Source organism: Mixophyes fleayi, chromosome 1, assembly GCF_038048845.1.
Source record: "Mixophyes fleayi isolate aMixFle1 chromosome 1, aMixFle1.hap1, whole genome shotgun sequence".
In the NCBI taxonomy this organism is placed as follows: domain Eukaryota; kingdom Metazoa; phylum Chordata; class Amphibia; order Anura; family Limnodynastidae; genus Mixophyes; species Mixophyes fleayi.
Window position 1 is genome coordinate 459347443 of NC_134402.1, and position 21904 is coordinate 459369346.

General features: G+C 40.9%; 1 protein-coding gene across 3 annotated transcripts; it reads left to right on the forward strand.

The window, feature by feature from the left end:
- Positions 1-1846: 1846 nt before the first annotated feature.
- LOC142110235 (uncharacterized) lies at positions 1847-21634 on the forward strand. 3 transcript variants are annotated; one of them, XM_075193760.1, is made up of 9 exons: positions 1847-2246; positions 6729-6790; positions 6882-7055; positions 7445-7636; positions 9323-9526; positions 12425-12628; positions 19625-19667; positions 19965-20092; positions 21002-21634. In XM_075193760.1, exons 3-9 carry the CDS (start codon positions 6893-6895, stop codon positions 21061-21063), a joined length of 996 nt encoding a protein of 331 aa, XP_075049861.1. In that variant the 5' UTR covers positions 1847-2246; positions 6729-6790; positions 6882-6892; the 3' UTR covers positions 21064-21634. The 3 variants fall into 3 exon arrangements, with proteins under 3 accessions (XP_075049861.1, XP_075049859.1, XP_075049860.1); XM_075193758.1 differs by having other exon boundaries at positions 6729-7055; XM_075193759.1 differs by having other exon boundaries at positions 6729-7055; positions 21005-21634.
- Positions 21635-21904: the final 270 nt, after the last annotated feature.

The following is a 21904-nucleotide window of genomic DNA, read 5'->3' on the forward strand; positions in this document are numbered from 1 at the left end:
CATTTAGAGTTAGGAGCAAATTTGCACCTGGACAAATGGTAAAAATTGTATTTATTTGCCTGCAAGATAACTACTTTCTACATTTTCATGAAGCACATACATACCGGGGAGGATTATTTTTACACTGAGATTTAGGGGTATATTTACTAAACTGCAGGTTTGAAAAAGTGTAGATGTTTCCTATAGCAACCAATCAGATTCTAGTTATCATTTATTTAGTACATTCTGCAAAATGACAGCTAGAATCTGATTGGTTGCTATAGGCAACATATCCACTTTTTCAAACCCACAGTTTAGTAAATATACCCCCTAGGGTTTTAAAGAATGCTATAAATAATGACTTAATACTTTAAAGAGGGTATATATCCATGTAGTGCACCAAACAATACACCTGCTTTTCTGTCTATGTAGAATGTATTAACGGCACAATCACATATAGTCACACACAGATACATATAGATAGCATCTCACCAATGTGCTCACAATATCACACAATCATGGAGGCTAATACTCATACATAAATATCATGTTACATACATTAAGCAATACAGCATGATATGAGGGGTGTAGGGACATAAAGACCCCAATGTTTCACGTCTTAGAAATGAGCATCGTATCCTCCAAATACTAAATCTGATGCACATTTTAAATTTGCCCCCCACACAGGCAGCCTAATATGGCTCTGCCAAGGTGCAAAACTGCACCTTCTAGCAAGATTTCATCCTAACTGTAAATCAGGACGATAGATATTAGTGCGTTTCAGTTGTCGCCTCAGGCCCATCCTCGTTCGCCTTTTCCACCATAATCCTTCATCATTCTGTACTGTTAGTGATAAAGATCCGAATGGAGAAGTGTCCGCAGCTGTCTGTGGCTGGATCACCTTCTTGCACATGGAAAATCTGAAGAAGTAACTTATTGTTTCAATCTATTTATTGTATTTGCAAAGAGTGCTAGTTATAGATTATTGTAAGTGCAAAAAGTGTGTTACTTTCAACAGGATGTTTGTGCAAAACCGAGACAGGAAATCCCACAATTAGTATCTGATCTGATCTCAGGTAAGGAGATGGTGTATGCTTAACCACCACATTCCTTTGTCTGAATACACACCTGTAGGGGGGTTGTAGTGTGTGTCTGTGTGTGTGTGTGTGTGTGTGTGTGTGTGTCTGTGTGAGTGTGTGTCTGTGTGTGTCGGTGTGTGTGTGTGTGTGTGTGTGTCTGTCTGTGTGTGTTGGTGTGTGTGTGTGTGTGTGTGTGTCTGTGTGAGTGTGTGTGTGTGTCGGTGTGTGTGTGTGTGTGTGTGTGTGTGTGTGTGTCTGTCTGTGTGTGTTGGTGTGTGTGTGTGTGTGTGTGTGTGGGTGTCTTAGCCTTTCTCCTTGTACCTGGAGCTATTCCCTTAGTGCTATTTAGTAAATGTGATATCCGGGTGTTATAATCTCTACCCAGGGGATACATGATCTGGGCATTGCTCATAAACACCCTACCCATTGGCCAAGTTAAAACACCATTCTGCTGGCAAAATCCTGAATGATGCCTATTACCTGCTGTAATCCTGTGAGCTACAGATGAGAGATAAACTCTCTGATCCGTTCCCCGGCTGTCCTGTGCTGAACCCAGTGCCCTGTGTTAATGCTCTGTCCGCTACCCAGCAATTCTGCTCCAAGCAAGAGGTCAGGAGGAATCAGCCAGCGCATAGCAAAGAGGCGTTGCAGCAGCTATACAAGCTATACAGAAGTAAGTGGTTCCAGGTGCCATTGAAGGAGTGGTGGCAAAAGCTAGTCTCTAAAAACTGGTGCTGTGTTGGCACTCGCAGTCACCGATAGATCAGTAATGACAAGTAATAGTAGATTACTGATGGGAAACGGGAACTCCACGACAAGAGTTTAAACCACAAACAAACAGTTGAGAGAATAACAGGGTGGCAGCGTATGCCCATCCTGTCACACTCTCTTATTATAACTCAGGGTTGTGCAACATCTTCTGCCCGGGCTGCAGAAAGTCAGATGAAGATTGTGTTGGTGAAACTGGCTCCAAGAAATGAGCAGGTCCGGAGGTGTCAGGTTGCTGTGAGTCTGTCATCATCATCATCATCATCATCATCATTTATTTATATAGTGCCCCCCTCATTCCATAGCGCTTTACAATTGGAATGAGTCTATGTTCCTGTATAATGGAGACCTGTAGAGTAAGACGTCCACATTGTAGTACGATGGGAGCTGTTCTTCTCTGGGGGTCTCTCTGTTTGACAGGTGAGTGACCAGTAACAGTGACCATTGATATAAATGTGTTATTTATTTATGGTCTTCTCTGCCTGGGTGGGAACAATATATCATGTGTTTTACTATATAGGAGACACGGATACCTGATAAAGATTGTACGTATATACACAGTATGATATGAGCTTTCTATAGGGTTTTTATAAGGTGCCTCTTCTGTTGTAAATTTAATATGGGATAAAAGAGAACAGTGGAGTTAGTTTCTTTTAGAACACATTTTGGTTTTAGATTGTGTAGCAATGTGTTTACGTCTTTGTACAGTATTTTAATTACTCTGTTTTTTAACCTTCACTTTGCCATCTTTTGTATGATATTATCCTTGATGGAGCTCAGATATAATAGGTCATTTACTAATGTGCAAAATTGCTGACATGGAACAACATTGCCATTTTCTTTCCTTTTGTGGTATCACACACTTATTTTTCAGTGTGTCTGGTAAATACAAGACTTAGGGCTAGATTTACTAAACTGCAGGTTTGGAAAAGTGGAGATGTTGCCTATAGCAACCAATCAGATCCCAGCTTTCATTTATTTAGTGCATTCTACAAAATGACAGCACGAATCTGATTGGTTGCTATAGGCAACATCTCCACTTTTTCAAACCCGCAGTTTAGTAAATATACCCCTTAGAGTATCTAGATGGTGGTGATTGTGGGGGTCCAATATTCTGATGGGGGAAAGCATCTGGAGAGAGACTTCTAAATAAAGTGAAACATCGGGGGTCTTTATGTCCCTTCACCGCTCATATCATGCTGTATTGCTTAATATATGTAGCATGATATTTATGTATGAGTATTAGCCTCCATGATTGTGTGATATTGTGAGCACATTAGTGAGATGCTATCTATATGTATCTGTGCGTGACTATTTGTGACTGTGCCGTTAATACATTCTACATTAGATTTGCTTGAGTCATAATAGGCAGAAAAGCAGGGGTATTGCTGGGTGCACTCCATGGATATATACCCTCTTTAAAGTATTCATCAACATTTATTTATAAAGCGCCAGCAGATTCTGTAGCGCTTTAAAATTGGGAACAAACATTAATAAGACAATACTGGGTAGTACATACAGACAGAGAGGTAAGAGAACCTCTTTAAAGTATTAAGTCATTAATTCATCATCATCATCATCATTTATTTATATAGCGCCACTGATTCCGCAGCGCTGTACAGAGAACTCATTCACATCAGTACCTGCCCCATTGGAGCTTACAGTCTAAATTCCTTAACACACACACACAGACAGAGAGAGAGAGACTAGGGTCATTTTTTTTTTTTAGTTTTTTTTATATCAGCCAATTAACCTACCAGTATGTTTTTTGGAGTGTGGGAGGAAACCGGAGCACCCAGAGGAAACCCACGCAAACACAGGGAGAACATACAAACTCATTGTTTAAAACCCTAGGGGGTATATTTACTAAACTGCGGGTTTGAAAAAGTGGATATTATTTGTCACAAGAGTCTGTCTATATTGCATCATAAGTTTGATTCTATTGTGAAACTCACTTAAATGGTTGCTAAGAGATTTGTAAGTTGGTTTACTCTACAGTTGCTATGGGAGATCTGCTTATTCTATTAAACGGATTGCTGAGTGGAGATTGAGTTGTTTACACTAGAAATCATTTATTGTGCAGAATTGCTGTTGTTTACACTCAGTTCAGGAGTCGCGCATGCATCAAGTTGATCAATGATTTCCTCTTGTACAAGTAAATAAGCTGAAACCTCGCTATAACCTGTGGATTACAATTTACCCCCTTGTGTTCTGTCTATCGTAAAGTGACACTAGACTACAGTCACTTCTTCTAAAGCATCTAACCTGAACAAGTTTGATTAATCCTTTGTGCATCTCTAATGATTTTTGTGTGATAAGTATAATTGGTATAATTGCACTAAAAATTGATTTGTCTTGCTAATATTAGCATAGCGTTTAGTATAATTGTCTAATTAACCCATTAGCAACCTGTTGTCTCTCAAAGTATTTATCCAGTGAAACCCTTTTCACTGAAGCACAGTGCCTAAGTACAAAGTGAGATATATTTATTCAGTGACCTATGTGTTGCAGTGCTTAATGTTTGCATATTGCTGATATTGTCGAAACAAGATTCCTAAATTGTTATTTATCTTGTGACATGTTGAATAAATTTGCATATTGAAGGTCTTGTGGTATTACTTCCCTACACTACTGCTGTTAGTTTGCAACGGTGGTAAAGTCTTACGGTGCATGTAAAGAGAATAAACCCATGAGTTTATGTAGTTGTTGCAGTATTTTTTGTTTCATTCCAACACTACTGGGGGGACCTTTGCCTGTCTACCATACCACCGGGCCTGTGGAATCCTAGCTTACACTACTTCTGGGGAGCCAACCATCTGCCCCGTTAAATGTGTCTCAGGCCTTGGGAGTCTGGATCATTACTGATTGCATATAGCTTCTAATAATTTGCTGTAGTTGTAGCTGTTTACCAGGCAGCAATGCTCTTATAACTGATGACTATTCTCTCCCTCCTGCCTGAACGGCAGATTCTAAGCCCCATCTCTTACTGACGCAAGTCTAAATGTCCTTATCATAACTGTGATAATAAGAATCTAAAGGGTTATTGCAGACAGCAATCTGGCGAATACCGATGTACATTTCACTTAGACTTTAACGAGGCACCAGCCTAAGGGAAACCCACCTCAGCACTTGCTTTAGCTTTACACATCCCTGGAGGCATCGGAGATTGGATGTCAGGCATCACAGTCAGTGGACACTTTCTGTAACACCCAGGAGCCCATTATAAGCAGGAACACGTATACATATAAGCACATTATTAAAACATTGATATTTGTCACATGAGTTATGTCCATATGTCTCCTTACTCACATCACATAAGACATTAATGAGGCTCCAATGAGCAGAAGTTTAGAAAAAAAGATGGAAGAGGTGTGTCCTAAGATGACAGCAGTCATGACATTGGTGTAACATATTTTCAACCATAGACAATGCCACAAATGGCAATGACCAGCGTCTGCCAGTTATACGTCCAAAGAACAGATTGGGGCAATGCACTTGTGCGTTCCCACAGGAGCTAAAAGTGCACAAATATGATGCAATGTTGCTCCACATGAGAGGTGTAGTTATCTATCTGGAGTTTCATTTTGACTTAAAAATAACTTATTGTATAAATATATTTAAATTATTTGTGCAGTGCACCACTGTATATAACTGCAAATGTACATATCTTTCTATATTGGGATGTGTTTGGTATGGAAATGCATTGATGTCTGAGACAGAATGTCTTGTTTGGGTTTGTAACTTTTCTATAGGAAGTCCCAAATTAGCTTATGAGTGCAGGGGATGTGTTTTTTAAACTGTCTGGAGACAGGTAAACTCATGCTAATTAGACCTGTTCATCGCTCAGAACCTAAGTTCACTAGATACCTGACCCTCTAGGTTCATGGAATCACACAGGTAAGGAGACAAGAATGAGATAATGATCCCTTTATTCACACAAGTGTTCACACAGAGTAAATACAAAAAGTGCTCCACAAAGGAGAAATACTCCACTACCAAATATACAAGAATGTTAGCTAATAACCAGTGGCAATAAAAACACCAAAACAAAACATAGGAGAGGTCTTACCACCCCGGAAGTATCACAGAGTCCCAGTCAGGCCACACATGAGTCCCAAAGTTATTCCACAGGATGGCCAATGGGCCAGTCTCCAGTAGTTGTCCTCCAATCTTGATGATCCCAGCCGCTCAACTAACTCTCCACTACTTATTGGGACCCAGAGTACCAGTCTTCCTACTCTAAGTACGCTCACCAGTTTCTTCTTGATCATGAGTGACTCTAAATTAAGTAAAGGTTGAACAAACTTACTCACTGTGATAGCAATGTCCAACCAGTATTTGTCCTCTGGTGGAGTTCGATGGGTTGGGTACGGATTTCCGTTGAAGCTAAATCCGACATTCTTCAGACCTACACAAAAAAATGATTGAAGAAAAAAAACGAAGTCTGTATTACACGTGTCCTGAGAGTGAGGGGACACCGGAACTGTCTGTATTACATGTGTCCTGAGAATGAGGGGACACCCGGACTGTCTAAATTACATGTGTCCTGAGAGTGAGGAGACACCGGGACTGTCTAAATTACATGTGTCCTGAGAGTGAGGAGACATTGGGACTGTCTGTATTACATGTGTCCTGAGAGTGAGGGGACACCGGGACTGTCTAAATTACATGTGTCTTGAGAGTGAGGGAACACCGGGACTGTCTGTATTACATGTGTCCTGAGAGTAAGAGGACACCGGGACTGTCTGTATTACACGTGTCCTCAGAGTGAGGGGACACCGGGACTGTCTGCATTACATGTGTCCTCAGAGTGAGGGGACACCGGGACTGAATGTATTACATGTCTGTATGAAGAGATTATCACTCTCACTGTTTTATTGTTTCTGTTTACACTTAAAACAGGTGTTTGGAGTCTTAGTGGCCCTAATGAAGTCACCATCCCATATGGAGAAACATTATCGGTTGTATGTCGTTATCATACAGACTACAGTACTCATAGTAAATACTGGTGTAAAGGTGAAGAGAGACAGTCCTGTAATGTTCTCATCACATCAGATAATTCACAAATGGTGATAAATGGGAGATTCTCTATTGTGGACAACCAGGAATCACACACATTTACCGTTACCACATCCGGAATGAGGCCTAAGGATTCGGATACATATCAGTGTGGGATTTATAGGTTCTTTTCGGATACCATGTTCCCTGTGAAAGTGACAGTTCTCCCAGGTAACACCCTAGAACTCTCCGTTATAATTTAATCCTAAATCAAAATACAATGCACACTTTTCTAAAAGAAATGTCAGTTCTTTATCCCAGTTCTGTGAAGTTTTCTATTTCTCTTTTATCACTTGACGCCCATCGGCCTCAGTTCCCATTTCTTGTCTGACTTTTGTTAAAATCTAGAAGCACCTTAACTTCACCCGTCACTCAAAAAGCAGTTCCAAACTATAGATGGGCGATCCTAATGTTACCTTACACACATCATGCAGTGTACTGGGTCATAGGAACTGGTAAATCATATGTAATTGTGACAATATGTTTCCTGATTGTAGAACATGTCGTTCTGTTACTGTAACATATCCTGTATGTGTCCATCCTGGACTGTTCCTTCCCAGGTGTCTGTAAGAAGACATCTCGTTGGGCTTCTCTCGTTGATTTCCCCACCAGTTTCACATACATTAAGGAGAATGAAGATGTGGAGGTCTCCTGTCAGAACCGGTTTGAGAGCCGGACTTTCCAGCTGAAGTGTCGGCAAGAATATGATGAATTCCAGCTTTACCAAGATCATGTCCAGATACCGTGTATAGGTGAGGACAAGTCACTTTTTACATCTTCCTTGTACATCTAAAGTGTGGACATTGTTAGGATGCACCTCTAATATACAAGTAGTAAGCTCAGGAAACCTAGCTCTAGTATGTGCTATTATTCTGTGATTATATGTACTAAAAGAGATTTCATCAACTTTTAAATAAAATAGCAATTTTAATGCTTTATTAAGCAGAATCTGTGATACTTATAAAGAACTAGATGTGAGGGTTATATGTTGGTTGTTCAATGCAATATAAAGTAATATAGAAAATAAAACTGTATACTGCTGATATAAAATGTATGTTTACAACAGTTGATGATGCTAGTGCTCTCTGCCCCATTCCCTTGTATAAAGCTAACAATTTTACACTTGTAGACTTTATCTATACTATAAATATGCCTGTGCCCAGGTGAAGCTAAAAGAGTCCTTCTGAAAGTGGCTGAATAACCTGTCACCTCTGTGTTGATGGAAAATATGGTGTTTTTCTGTGGTTAAAAGGATTTTGCCGACTCGCGCTGTTAGGTTACTTTTCACCAGGTTTATATTTTTTTAAATTAAACTTCTTCAGCTGATTTTATTTTTAGAAAATATTTTATTGAACTGCTCATAGGTGAGAGATACTGGAAAAAGATAAAGGGAGAGGGCTGCATCTAACGACACAAACACCACATAGCGACATCCCAGTCTCAAGTCACAGTGTCCGTAGTACAGATACTTAGCGGGTCCAGCACCATATTTGGTGGAAAGTGCCTGAGTTGAGAATATACCAAATTATTTTACTTCAATGGGGGAAAAGTATGAGGGGCATCTTGAATAAGGGAGGTGGTAGTAAGGGGGCCGGAGAGGGAGTCATGGGAGGGCTGAGTGAGTATTAATAACTTAAAGAAATTGCACTAAGACTATGATGGGGGCCTGGCCCATCATGTAGTCCTGGCTGCTCGGATGCTACTGGATTTGTTGGGGTGTTACGAATGACACTAGTAATATAATCCATTATAAAGTTGATTATTGAAGGAAGAGAAGCAGGAAGAGAATGTGGGTCTGGATTTGTCCAGTATAAACCAATTTGTCATTTTCTTGGATTCAGGATATTTGGGATTAGGATCTGATATATAGGGCTAGATTTACTAAACTGCGGGTTTGAAAAGGTGGGGATGTTGCCTATAGCAACCAATCAGATTCTAGCTTTCATTTATTTAGTACTTTGTACAAAATGACAGCTAAAATCTGATTGGTTGCTATAGGCAACATCCCCACTTTTTCAAACCCGCAGCTTAGTAAATAATATAGCCCATAGTGTCTGGGATATTCTGTGACAATAGTGAGTAGGAAACGAGTTATATATGTGGAATCTGGTTATAACTTCTAAAGGAGCCAGTTTAGGGCAGCTCCACCCCATGTGAGCTTCAGCTAGTTTTATTTATCGGTCTGTTCTCACTAGTCCTACCCTAAAAATAAAGGTCTTCTATGCAGATGTGCAGGAGGAGACAGATTCAGCAGGTCTTCTAATGGTGCAAAACTGATTGTAAAAGACTAGAAAAAGTCATTATGAAAGTTCCATTTCTGTTTGTAAAACACAATGAACTCTATAAATTGATATATAACGGTTTAGAACCAGTTTTATGTAGGAACAACAGACAAATTCTCCGCAGGAAACGTTCTACATTCTCAGTATTTGTTACAGAGAGATGCAGAAGACTGACAAGCTGGAGAGGAAATGTAACTATCTATCCGGAGCAGGATTACTACGACCCTGAAGAAGAAGTGACATTGACGTGTTCTCCGGGATATGAACCAAACTACAGCAAAATAAAGTGTATGAGGGGCAACAACACCAATATCTGGAACGAGACAGAGGTTTTCTGCAGACAGAAGATATATCCCCCAAGTGAGTCAGTTTCCATCTATCTCTCATATTTAAACAAGCGGAGCGCCAAGTAATATTCATTATTTTGTTAATAATACTAAATCAATTTAAAAATAAATTGAATATGGCAGAAAAAAACACATTAGGCTCCTAGCTGAAAACAAGATAGAAATGTATTTAATTTCAACTACAAGTATGATAAAACAACCTTGTGATATATAATTATACATGTAAGGACAGAAAATACATATATGGGAAATATAGTCACTGGATAAACACTAAACACTCTTAATTCAAGATCATTGAATTCTCACTTTGACCTCTAGTTATGTAGCACCGCATAATATGCACAATTAATTTCAATCCTAGTTGCAAAGATAAGGATTGAAAGATCGTGCACATTTATTAACAATCTTCAACAGGGCAGTCATAAAAAACTGATGTTCCAGCGAAGACCCTTCTCCTATCTTTTGTATGGTCACTATAGCAAGGTGTCCACCTTTGCTGTAGTGACCGGAAGAGAGAGCAGTAAGTTTCGGTGAAGGATCCGAAGATCCCTCTACCACAATGCTCTCCCTATAGGCTTCAATGGGTAAAACCATGGTGCAAACTAGCAGTCCCCATAGAAACCTCTGGGAGCTGCTTTGTGTTCGAAGTGACAGGAACAACAGCAAATATGTCCGATATCTGCTGCGAGTTCCTAGTCGTAAATTAATAGATTATTTTAAAATGTGGTTATCTGCAAACAGCAGTTTTCTGGGGATTTCAATGAAAAATGTGTCTAATAAATAAACCCTAACCCCATAAGGAGATAAACTCCTATATACATCACACAATTCAAAGCTACTAAGAGAAAGATCTATGAGCAAATGGAAACATAAAGCAATATGATGTGGGTACCAGACAGCTGCAAAGATCTAATAACATCTTCAGGGTACGAGACTAGACGCAGTCTAGCGATGGAAGAGATTAATGGGAGGTGAGTGGCCAGCTCACCTCACTCCCCATAGGACTCATCCTGCACCAAGATACAGGGCCTGATGAAGGGTTGTAGCCCCCCTAGGCTAATACAATGGTTGGGCTCCCCCCCCCCACATTCCACATCCCACCTCCCACCACCAATGTGTGTGTACTTATATATAGATATATATAATTGTAAAATATTAATTCATACATAAAACACACGTCATTCTGCTCTTTATCTCTCACCTGATCTTGCAGCGTAGACTACCTGATGTTCTCTTTTGCTTCTTGGAGCCTTGTCAGTTGACTTCTGGAACCTTGGAGTCCTGTATTTAAAATGTGCTAAAATTGTATTACAATGTAACATTTTAACAAACCCTGAGTGATTTAAGCACAACATTCCATTATGACCATATAAAACAACCCCCTAGTACAGACATAGACAATATAGAAAAATTATCTACAATCATATAACATCTACCATCCCTGACTGTCTAGTATTTAGCATTCTAGTCACCGCCCCACAATACAGAGATCATGCCCCCACAAGCTATTTCATCAGCTTCCCCCACCAACCACTACATCCCCCCATTTTTATCAACCTCCACCAGAAGGTTTATGACCCCCACCATCCACTTCATAAATCCCCCCCCCAGTCACGTTGTTAACCTTTCCCAGTCAAATCAAAAACCACCCCTTTCACTTCATTAACCCATCCCAGTCAAATCATTACCCCCCTAGCCACTTCTTTAACCCCCTCCCCCAACCATTAAGCAGTTTCCAGCTTAGTGTGGTCATGTAATCATCATGACCACACTAAGCTTAGCAACCAGCTGTCCTGGCAGAGTAGGCGGGGCTCTGTGACTAGTGTGGTCATGTGATCATCTTACACGGCCACACTAAGCTTAGCACCCAGCTGCACTTGCAGGGCAGATAACATGAGTGTGATTGGATACACTGACAGTCGGGGCCACCCCCTTGACACCAGGGGCGGCCCGACCACTGAGGAGGTAGGATTTTTTTTTTTTAAATGCTTGTTAATTGTGCCAGTGCTGGGCCCCCCAGGAACCCAGTGCCCCAGGCTGCAGCCTGAACAGCCTAATGGTTGATCAGAGCCTGGAAAGATATGAACTCCGCTATAGCGGTGAAGCTGATAGTTGTACTGGGACAACTCGTCCTCCCACACACAAAAGAAATAAGCTGCAAACTCCTACTTCACCTGATGTAATTGACAGGAAAATGTTGATCATCAGATGTTTTATTGTTCAATAGAACATCCACTCTGTTATAGATGCTGCTGTCCCGTCTACAGGGCCTGATTAACCCTAGGGCTAACTGGGCTACAGCCCAGGGGCCTCGGGCATCCAGGGGGCCCTTGAAAGTGCTCAGCAGCAGTATTGATCAGCTGGGGGCGCCCGGAGCGCGATCATTGCTGCTGAGCACTTTCACTGCGGTCCTTCCCCGGCGCGCTCTGTAGTCTCCTTGCTGAGGAGATCTTGTGAGTCTCACTCTCACTAGATCTCCTCAGTAAAGAGCGTACAGCACGCCGTGGAAGGACTGCAATGCCAGGAGAAGGAGGTAAGTGCCTTGGAGGCGGCTCGGCTCACCAGGGGGGGAGGGGGGGCAGCTCGGATCATGGGAAGGGGCCCTCATGAGGGAATGGAGGCCCCCTTAGCCCAGGGGCCTCCATTCCCTTAATCCAGCCCTGCCCATCTCACGGTTTAAGTGACAAGCTGGATAGCAAGCTCTCAGTCTCCGTGTGTAGTATCCTCTAAGCAGGTATAGACTTCACTGCGACGATGAGACAAATGGCTGAATATGAACCACTCGTCCCCTCACAGTGATATATGCAGCCAGATATTCTTGTTTCATTCTTCTATTTAGAACCAGCTTTATGTGGAGATGACAGATAAAATCTCTGCAGGAAACGTTCTACATTCTCAGTATTTGTTACAGAGAAATGCAGAAGACTGACAAGCTGGAGAGGAAATGTAACTGTCTATCCGGAGCAGGATTACTACGACCCTGAAGAAGAAGTGACATTGATGTGTTCTCCGGGATATGAACCAAACTACAGCAAAATAAAGTGTATGAGGAGCAACAACACCAATATCTGGAACATGACAGAGGTTTTCTGCAGACAGAAGATATATCCCCCAAGTGAGTCAGTTTCCATCTATCTCTGCAGTCTGGATAAGTGGTTGTGTTAGTTGTTTTGTGGTAGAAGAAACAAATATGATAACTCCCTATTATCCAATGTTACTCAGTGTCCTCAAGGATATAAACATTCCCCTGCTCTCTCCTACTGAATAATCCTGGGCTTGAATCAAATAATTACATCTACTAATTATGTGTAATAGTATCCTGGCAAAGCAAATTTGGTCATGGGCTATTTTAGTTATATTATCTAATATAGAATAGTCATTAAGGATAGGGTGAAACTGGTTAATTGGAGATGAAAATCAGAAATTATTATATACTTCAATTAACCATGTTAACATGTTACACGGGTGAATCACACGGGTATTTACTATGTTTCTTAGTATGTCCCGGATCCCGCTGACAGTATGTATCAAGCTGTGAGTTTCCGGCAGGTTTGAAAAGTGGAGATGTTGTCTATAGTGACCAATCAGATTCTAGCTATCATTTATTTAGTACATTTTACAAAATGACAGCTAGAATCTGACTGGTTGCTATAGGCAACATCTCCACTTTGTGACTCTAAAGAGTCAGTAATAATTTGGAGTAAGGGGCTCTGGAAATAGAGTCTTTGTTTTATCGAATTACGTCATTAGCTCAAGGACAGATTTAACAGTGATCTGGAGCATAACGCCTATCTATCCTGCTTTAGGGGGACAGTCCTGATTTTAGGGGGAGGTATACAGGGACCATGATAATGAGGTACTTCAAATGTATGCAGCAATTCAAGGGTTTACTTAGTAGTGGGGAACTGAGTTGAAGGTGTCCTAGCTTTTCTGAAGTGCTGCCCCCCCCCCCCCCCCACCCCCCACCAGGGGAACCTCCAGGACAATGTTTGGAGCTATGCTGGAATCATCAGATGTGTTCCTCTCTATATATACTGGCTATCGGTGGATTCTATATTGAATACTGTCAATCAGATTATGGGGCTCTGCATGGTATACTTACACCAGATAATGGAACACCGCATTGTATCATAGTCATCAGATGGGACTGTATTGTATGTATGCTGCTCAGGTGGGGCTGTAATTTCAGTATAGTTCTTTAAAATTGCACTTTTCTATTAATTTTACTGTGTGTATAAAAGGCCCATCCCAGCCACAATCCCATTCGGCCCTTGCTCAGGCACTGAGGAGGCCAATTGCACCCGATTACAGAATATTAGTGTTACATGTGTGTCCGGATGGGGTTACATTGTCACCCGATCTGAGGGGAAAGGATCTTACACAGTTTATCTGGACTACGTACCATCATTAACTGACCGTTACTGACCACTCCTACTAGTGTCACCTGCCACGGACAATCGCTGACTGCGATTGCCAACTGCACAATACTTGTAGGAGGATTCTGCCACCACAAGGCTCCTTCACCACCACCTAGAACCACTTGCTTCTGGGTTGTTGGTATAGCTGCTGCAGAGCCTCTTTGCTGTTGGTCTGGCTGGTACCTCCTGACCGCTTACTATGGATCAGGACTGCTGGGTACTGGGCAGATGGATGACACAGAGACACTGGGTTCAACACAGGACAGTTGGGAATGGATTAGAGTGTAAGCTCTTATCTGTTGGTCACAGGATACAGCAGACAATAGGTGTCAGGCAGAATCTTAATGCTGTGATGTTTATTGCTCCTGATAAGGACTGTTTCTCACTAGATAGAGGTACTATTGATAGGTAGAGGTACTATTGATAGGTAGAGGTACTATTGATAGGTAGAGGTGCTATTGATAGGTAGAGGTGCTATTGATAGGTAGAGGTACTATTGATAGATAGAGGTACTATTGATAGGTAGAGGTGCTATTGATAGATAGAGGTACTATTGATAGATAGAGGTACTATTGATAGGTAGAGGTACTATTGATAGGTAGAGGTGCTATTGATAGGTAGAGGTACTATTGATAGGTAGAGGTGCTATTGATAGGTAGAGGTACTATTGATAGATAGAGGTACTATTGATAGATAGAGGTACTATTGATAGGTAGAGGTGCTATTGATAGGTAGAGGTACTATTGATAGGTAGAGGTGCTATTGATAGGTAGAGGTACTATTGATAGGTAGAGGTACTATTGATAGGTAGAGGTGCTATTGATAGGTAGAGGTGCTATTGATAGGTAGAGGTACTATTGATAGGTAGAGGTGCTATTGATAGGTAGAGGTACTATTGATAGATAGAGGTACTATTGATAGGTAGAGGTGCTATTGATAGGTAGAGGTGCTATTGAGAGGTAGAGGTGCTATTGATAGATAGAGGTACTATTGATAGGTAGAGGTACTATTGATAGGTAGAGGTGCTATTGATAGGTAGAGGTACTATTGATAGATAGAGGTGCTATTGATAGGTAGAGGTGCTATTGATAGATAGAGGTACTATTGATAGATAGAGGTACTATTGATAGGTAGAGGTGCTATTGATAGGTAGAGGTACTATTGATAGGTAGAGGTGCTATTGATAGGTAGAGGTACTATTGATAGATAGAGGTACTATTGATAGGTAGAGGTGCTATTGATAGGTAGAGGTGCTATTGATAGATAGAGGTACTATTGATAGGTAGAGGTACTATTGATAGGTAGAGGTGCTATTGAGAGGTAGAGGTGCTATTGATAGATAGAGGTACTATTGATAGGTAGAGGTGCTATTGATAGGTAGAGGTGCTATTGATAGGTAGAGGTGCTATTGATAGATAGAGGTGCTATTGATAGATAGAGGTACTATTGATAGGTAGAGGTACTATTGATAGGTAGAGGTACTATTGATAGGTAGAGGTACTATTGATAGGTAGAGGTACTATTGATAGATAGAGGTACTATTGATAGGTAGAGGTACTATTGATAGGTAGAGGTACTATTGATAGGTAGAGGTACTATTGATAGGTAGAGGTACTATTGATAGGTAGAGGTGCTATTGATAGGTAGAGGTACTATTGATAGGTAGAGGTGCTATTGATAGGTAGAGGTACTATTGATAGATAGAGGTACTATTGATAGGTAGAGGTGCTATTGATAGATAGAGGTACTATTGATAGGTAGAGGTGCTATTGAGAGGTAGAGGTGCTATTGATAGATAGAGGTACTATTGATAGGTAGAGGTACTATTGATAGGTAGAGGTGCTATTGATAGGTAGAGGTGCTATTGATAGGTAGAGGTACTATTGATAGGTAGAGGTACTATTGATAGATAGAGGTACTATTGATAGGTAGAGGTGCTATTGATAGGTAGAGGTGCTATTGATAGGTAGAGGTGCTATTGATAGGTAGAGGTGCTATTGATAGATAGAGGTGCTATTGATAGATAGAGGTACTATTGATAGGTAGAGGTACTATTGATAGGTAGAGGTACTATTGATAGGTAGAGGTACTATTGATAGGTAGAGGTACTATTGATAGATAGAGGTACTATTGATAGGTAGAGGTGCTATTGATAGGTAGAGGTACTATTGATAGGTAGAGGTGCTATTGATAGGTAGAGGTGCTATTGATAGGTAGAGGTACTGTTGATTATCTAGAATACAGAAACCGAATCAGGATTATAAAAAACCGCCGGTGGAGCTCAGGTTCCCACAGTACTAACAAGTTTTAAATACATATACATTTTAAATACACATAGATACCTAGCTCAGCAGCATCCATACATTAAACATATATATTAATTCATTAAGACCTTTTAAACCCACGTCTTCACTACCAAGTGCCTAGTGCCGCTTTAACTCATTCAATTCTGTGGCGCCGGGTAGAGACCTCCTGGCGCTGCAGCACACAGTTTAATACACATTTATTTTTATTATATACATTTTAAACCAATATGCACATGCGGCTCCCAGCAACGATGTTTTAACCCCTCCAGCGCTGGGTATTAACTCTACCGACGACAGAGCACATTTAAAGACGGCCTCCGCATATGTGTGGCAACCAGACACTCAGGACAGGCCACACGTGGTATTCACGAGGGAGGGTTCCAGGAGTCATTTAGACGGTTATAGAGATTACAGGAGTGTGAAAGCGAAGCTGTGAAAAGTTTAATTGTGCATCTGCGAACGTGCGATGATGTCTGTGAGCGGGAAGTGTCTCTTTTGCAGCAAAGATTTCCTTGTGCGATATTCTCGCTTATGTCAGAAACTGGCAATAAAACATTCCCTGCAAATTAGGTACAGAGGGCTTTTATGGGAGGGGGTGGGGCTGTTCCAAAGGCCTGAAAGTGGGATATACTAGAAACCTCTCCACCTACTCTTATTCCTTCATACGTATCCTTAAGAATGGCAGATTGATCACCAGATGACCCTATAAATCATCACCATCATCAATTATTTATATACCGCCAACATATTCCGTAGCGCTTTACACTTGTGGACAAACACAGTAATAAAGGAATACTGAGAGGAATTACAGAGAGGAAAGAGGGCCCTGCTCGCAAGTCTACATATTGCAATTCGGTATAGTCAGATTGCAAAGGTAACAAAAAAACAAAGAGGTATTAGTATGCTATATGATCCAGTCACACAGCAATGTTTGCCAGAGGGTTGTTGTCTTGTGTGAATTGTGTAACGGGTGGTTTTAGTGTAACCTACTGCGGTTAAGAGGGTAGTTGAGGAATATTATAAGCTTGTCTGAAGAGGTGGGTTTTCAGAGAACGCTTGAAAGCTTGCAGACCAGAGGAAAGTCTTATTGTGTGAGGGAGGGAAATTCACATAGTGGGTGCAGCCCGAAAAAGTCCTGTAACCTGGAATGGGAAGATGCAATGAGAGTGGATGAGAGATGCAGATCTTGTGCAGAACGGAGTTGTTGAGTTCGGAGATATTTTGAGACAAGAGAGGAGATGTATGTTGGTGCAGCTTTGTTGATGGCCTTGTAGATTAGTAAAAGTATTTTATATTGGATTCGGTAAAAAACAGGCAACCAGAGTGATCAGCAGAAGAAGAACACTTTGCAAGGAAAATCAATCTAGCTGCTGCGTGCAAAATAGATTATAGGGGTTTCAGTCTGTTTTGGGGAAGACCAGTAAGAAGGAAATTGCAATTGAATTTAAGTTGGCGAGAGGACATCCAAGATGAAATGTCAGAAAGACAGTCAGTAACGAAAGACTACACAGATGTCGAGAGATCGGGAGAGGATACATAAATTGGGCATCATCTGCAAAGAGATGATACTGAAATCCAAAGTAGCTATTTAGTTTTCCAAGAGAAGTGGTATTGATAGAGAACAGCAGAGGACCTAGCACTGAGCCTTATGGTCTCCAACTGATAAAGGAAGCAGAGTAGAGGTGGATCCAGAGAAATTAACACTAAAAGAGCGATTAGAAAGTTAGGATGAGAACCAGGATAGGACAGTGTTTGAAGACCTAGGGATTGTAGTGTTTTTATGAGGAGAGAGTGGTCAACAGTGTCAAGTGCAACAGAGAGATCCAGGTGCATTAGAAGAGAGTAATCACCTTTAGTTTTAGCAGTGATCAAATCATTGACAACCTTATTCAAAGCAGTCTCTGTGGAGTGTTGAGAAAGAAAGCCTGACTGAAGAGAATACAGTAGGCTGTTTGCGGAAAGGAAGTGTGTGAGGCGAGTGTAGGCAAGTCTCTCTAGAGGCTAGGAGGAGCTTTAGAGCTAAGAGATGGAACAGTAATTTGAGAGAGAGTATGTGTGAGAATTTTGCTTTTTCAGAATAGGAGTAATAATTGCGTGCCTGTATAGTGATGGAAAGATGCAAGTAGAGAGCGAGAGATTACAGATTTTAGGTAGAGGTTGAATGAGCACAGGAGACAATGACCTACCAATTTGTGAGGGAATAGAATCAAGAGAGTAGCACGGTGGCCTAGTGGTTAGCACTTCTCCTTCACAGCACTGGAGTCATGAGTTCAATTCCCGGCCATGGCCTTATCTGTGTGGAGTTTGTATGTTCTCCCTGTGTTTGTGTGGGTTTCTTCCGGGTGCTCCGGTTTTCTCCCACACTCCAAAAACATACAGATAGGTTAATTGGCTGCTATTAAATTGCCCTTAGTCTCTCTTGGTCTGTGTATTTGTATGTTAGGGGATTTAGATTGTAAGCTCCAATGGGGCAGGTACTGATGTGAATGAGTTCTCTGTAGAGCGCTGCAGAATTAGTGGCGCTATATAAATAAATAGATGATGATGAGGAGAGTAGGAAGATAAGAAGAGCGTATATACTTCATCTTCATTTGTGGGGTCAAATGTAGACAGGGTGTCAAAGGTTGCTGGGAAGGAATTGAGATGATTGCTTGTCGAGGAAGATGATACCATATTTAGACTAATCTTATCCTTGAAGTAGGAAGCATGATACTGGGCACTGATAGTAGATGGTGTGTTTAGGGTGGGAGGATTTATAAGAGATTTAAATGTGTTAAAAATGCATTTGGGGTTAGAAGCCTGAGTATAGATAAGAGATTGAAAGTATGATTGTTTTGCAGTGTCCAGAGCATTTCGATAGGAGCGATAGATAGAATTAGATGTGAAGAAATCATTAGAGGTACGAGATTTGCTTTAACGGGAAAGATTTTGTGTAAGTTTAGTGGGCCACGGCTGACATTGAAGTCAATGTGTAGCATGAAGAGTTGCTGGGACCAATTGATCAAGGGATGTTGCTTGTGTATGGTGAAAATGAGGTACTGCCCTACCAGGGGAGGAGAATGTAGAGATGGGGAGAGAAGGTGTTGGAGAGAAGTGGAAAACGGTTGAAGATTAATAGAGTTAAGATTTCTGTGGGTATGAGGAGGCTTGGCAGAGTTAGACAGTAGAGAAGTTAAAGCAGTGGGGGTGAGCGAGTAGTTGATAAAATGATGATCCGAGAAGGGGAAGGGTGTTTTAAGGAAACTGAGCATAGTCTAGAAAAAACATGATCAAGGCTATATACATGGCCCTTTAAAATGTATTCAGCATTCAACGTTGCTCCTTCAGACAAAGACCTGTTACATTTTCCAAATCTAATGTGACTTTCTTCTCTCACACTTTCAACAGCTAGTCCTCCTTATATAAAGGAACTCACTGAGTCCTCCTGGAGGTAAGTTCAATTCAGGGTGAAAGCGAGGCAGCATTGATGGGCTCATGTGGTCGGGGGGGGGGGGGAGGCTGACACACCCCTTACTGAAGCCTATGTATTTTATCTGCTCATTTTAAAGTGGTTCTGGCATTTTTAGTCGCACCAAAAACATTTTAGTGTCCAATTGTGCAAGTAATTAATATTCAATGAGATATTCCCTGTGGTTGGGTTGTATAGAGATGATATTTACAGACATTAACAGCTGATCGGTCTCAGATGTTCAGAAGTTTCCATCATGAATTTCTTCTCGTCTGACAGGAAGGTTTTGGTATCATGGACCTTTGGCCTAATGCCACCTATGGCCATAAAGCTGATGACGATTCTCACGATCGTCACTGTCAGGATTTTCTCCATCATAAGAACAAGATACAAGTCTACACAAGAAGGTACTGAGTCTATGCCTAACAAATACACACAAACAATGCACAGAGTAATAACATAAATGACACAACAAACATACATCAATATCATTGTAAAATATAAATAAACCTAAATGTATTCCTATCCTTTACTACAACATTATTTAGTGCTAATACCCCTGGGGGCTATTAGACATAACCTTGAGGCACATAGGAAGCAGTCAGTAGGCAAATGACTAGTTTGGACATAGTAGGGCTGAATTTGCATTCTAAACCACCTTGCTCCTGGTAGGTCCTTGGCGGTCCTTCACTTAGGCCGTAGGATCAGACACCTAGATGTACAGTAGAAGGTCTATAATATGATGGTCAGTTTGCGGCAGACATCAACAGCTCAGAAGTCTTTTTCAGCTGTTAGCTGTAGGAGGTGCTTCAGGTGATAACAATTTTGAGTTCCGTATGGAATTAGCTTTGGATGAACACAAAACAACCTCTCACATTTATGGGCCAGTCCTCATGGCAGGTAAATGATTATCCCACAGGAGATATTTGCTGCCTCTGTATTACATCCTAACCTATAATAACTTATCATACACAAGTGTGTCCCTGTCTGGGCCAAATGTCTCCAAACTTTCCCCACTGTACAGCTCCTAACCTCAATTCCACATTGCTGTAAAGCTCAATGACCACAACCTCGGCCAGCCTCCATTTTTATAAAATATGATTTTATGGACTCCCAATCCAGCAATTCTGCTACTCTGCGACCAGGATTAATGGCATTTCCACCAATCATGGTTCAAATTGAAGCCACTTATGAGGGACCAACTAGTTTAGATCCCTCCCTACAAATGCTACTATTACTTAAATATGAAAAGGAAGATAAATCCATTTTAAAATTGTCCCTGTGTTTCTTAAATATAATGAGATCTCCTCTCTTAGCAGTTGTGATGAGCGAACGAAGCTCCCAACAGGAAATGACCAACGTGTACTCCGAGATATAAGAAAATGTCATCACTGACACATGAACAGCTTTAGACTGCAATGGTTTAAATGGAAACAAACAACAAATAGATGACTGGCTAGTGAAGAGAATGTCCTCATATTGTTCCCGATGTAAAGAGAATTATATCCCTTTTTTATTCAAACTTAATAAAATCCAGAAGATGGAATGGCCCAAAAATGCTGATATTTCCTCATGTATGGTCCTTTTCGATGACGCTACCAATCCCGATTCCAAACAGAAGTTACAAATGAGTTACAAATCATTACTGACATTCTACATGGAAATCTAGAAGTCATATAGCAATGGGAAGGTGGATCTGAAACCTGTGGTGAGGGGCGGTCTGGGAGTGTCAGATCTTAATGTCTGGTTACACGAAAAGCAAATTATTATTCCTGTATTAAGTCATCCCAGCTAATTATCAGAGATCCTGGGCTAAAACAGCAAGGACTGTGTGACAAAGGAATACAGTAGTTTCCTGTTCTAGCTATCAGGATGTGAACAGAAAGACCCCTAAACCAATCTCAAAGTTTCAAGTATACGGGTACTCCACGATGATAAAAAAAATTAAATTAAAGTCGTAAAAAAAAATATATGTGTGTGTGTTATGATTTCTATCGAACTCAGGAAGCAGCAACAGAAATATAATAAAGCAAATGTCTTTATTTAGGCAAAATACATAAACAAGGATTCAGTACGTGGGATATGCAGATTTCCAGATTGCAGTATAAACAAGTATAACTCAAATCCACAGATATAAACAGGTGAGATCAATGGCAGGAAAAGTCCACAGAGCAACAGGTTCCAAGTAATGACTGATACAGTTAAACAGCAGGAACAAG

Coding starts and splice junctions, on each gene's coding strand:
- LOC142110235 (XM_075193758.1), top strand. CDS start 2,147: ATGAGTCTATGTTCCTGTATAATGGAGACCTGTAGAGTAAGACGTCCA. Junction 2,247..6,728: donor GGGGTCTCTCTGTTTGACAG/GTGAGTGACCAG, acceptor CACTTAAAACAG/GTGTTTGGAGTCTTAGTGGC. Junction 7,056..7,444: donor GAAAGTGACAGTTCTCCCAG/GTAACACCCTAG, acceptor GTTCCTTCCCAG/GTGTCTGTAAGAAGACATCT.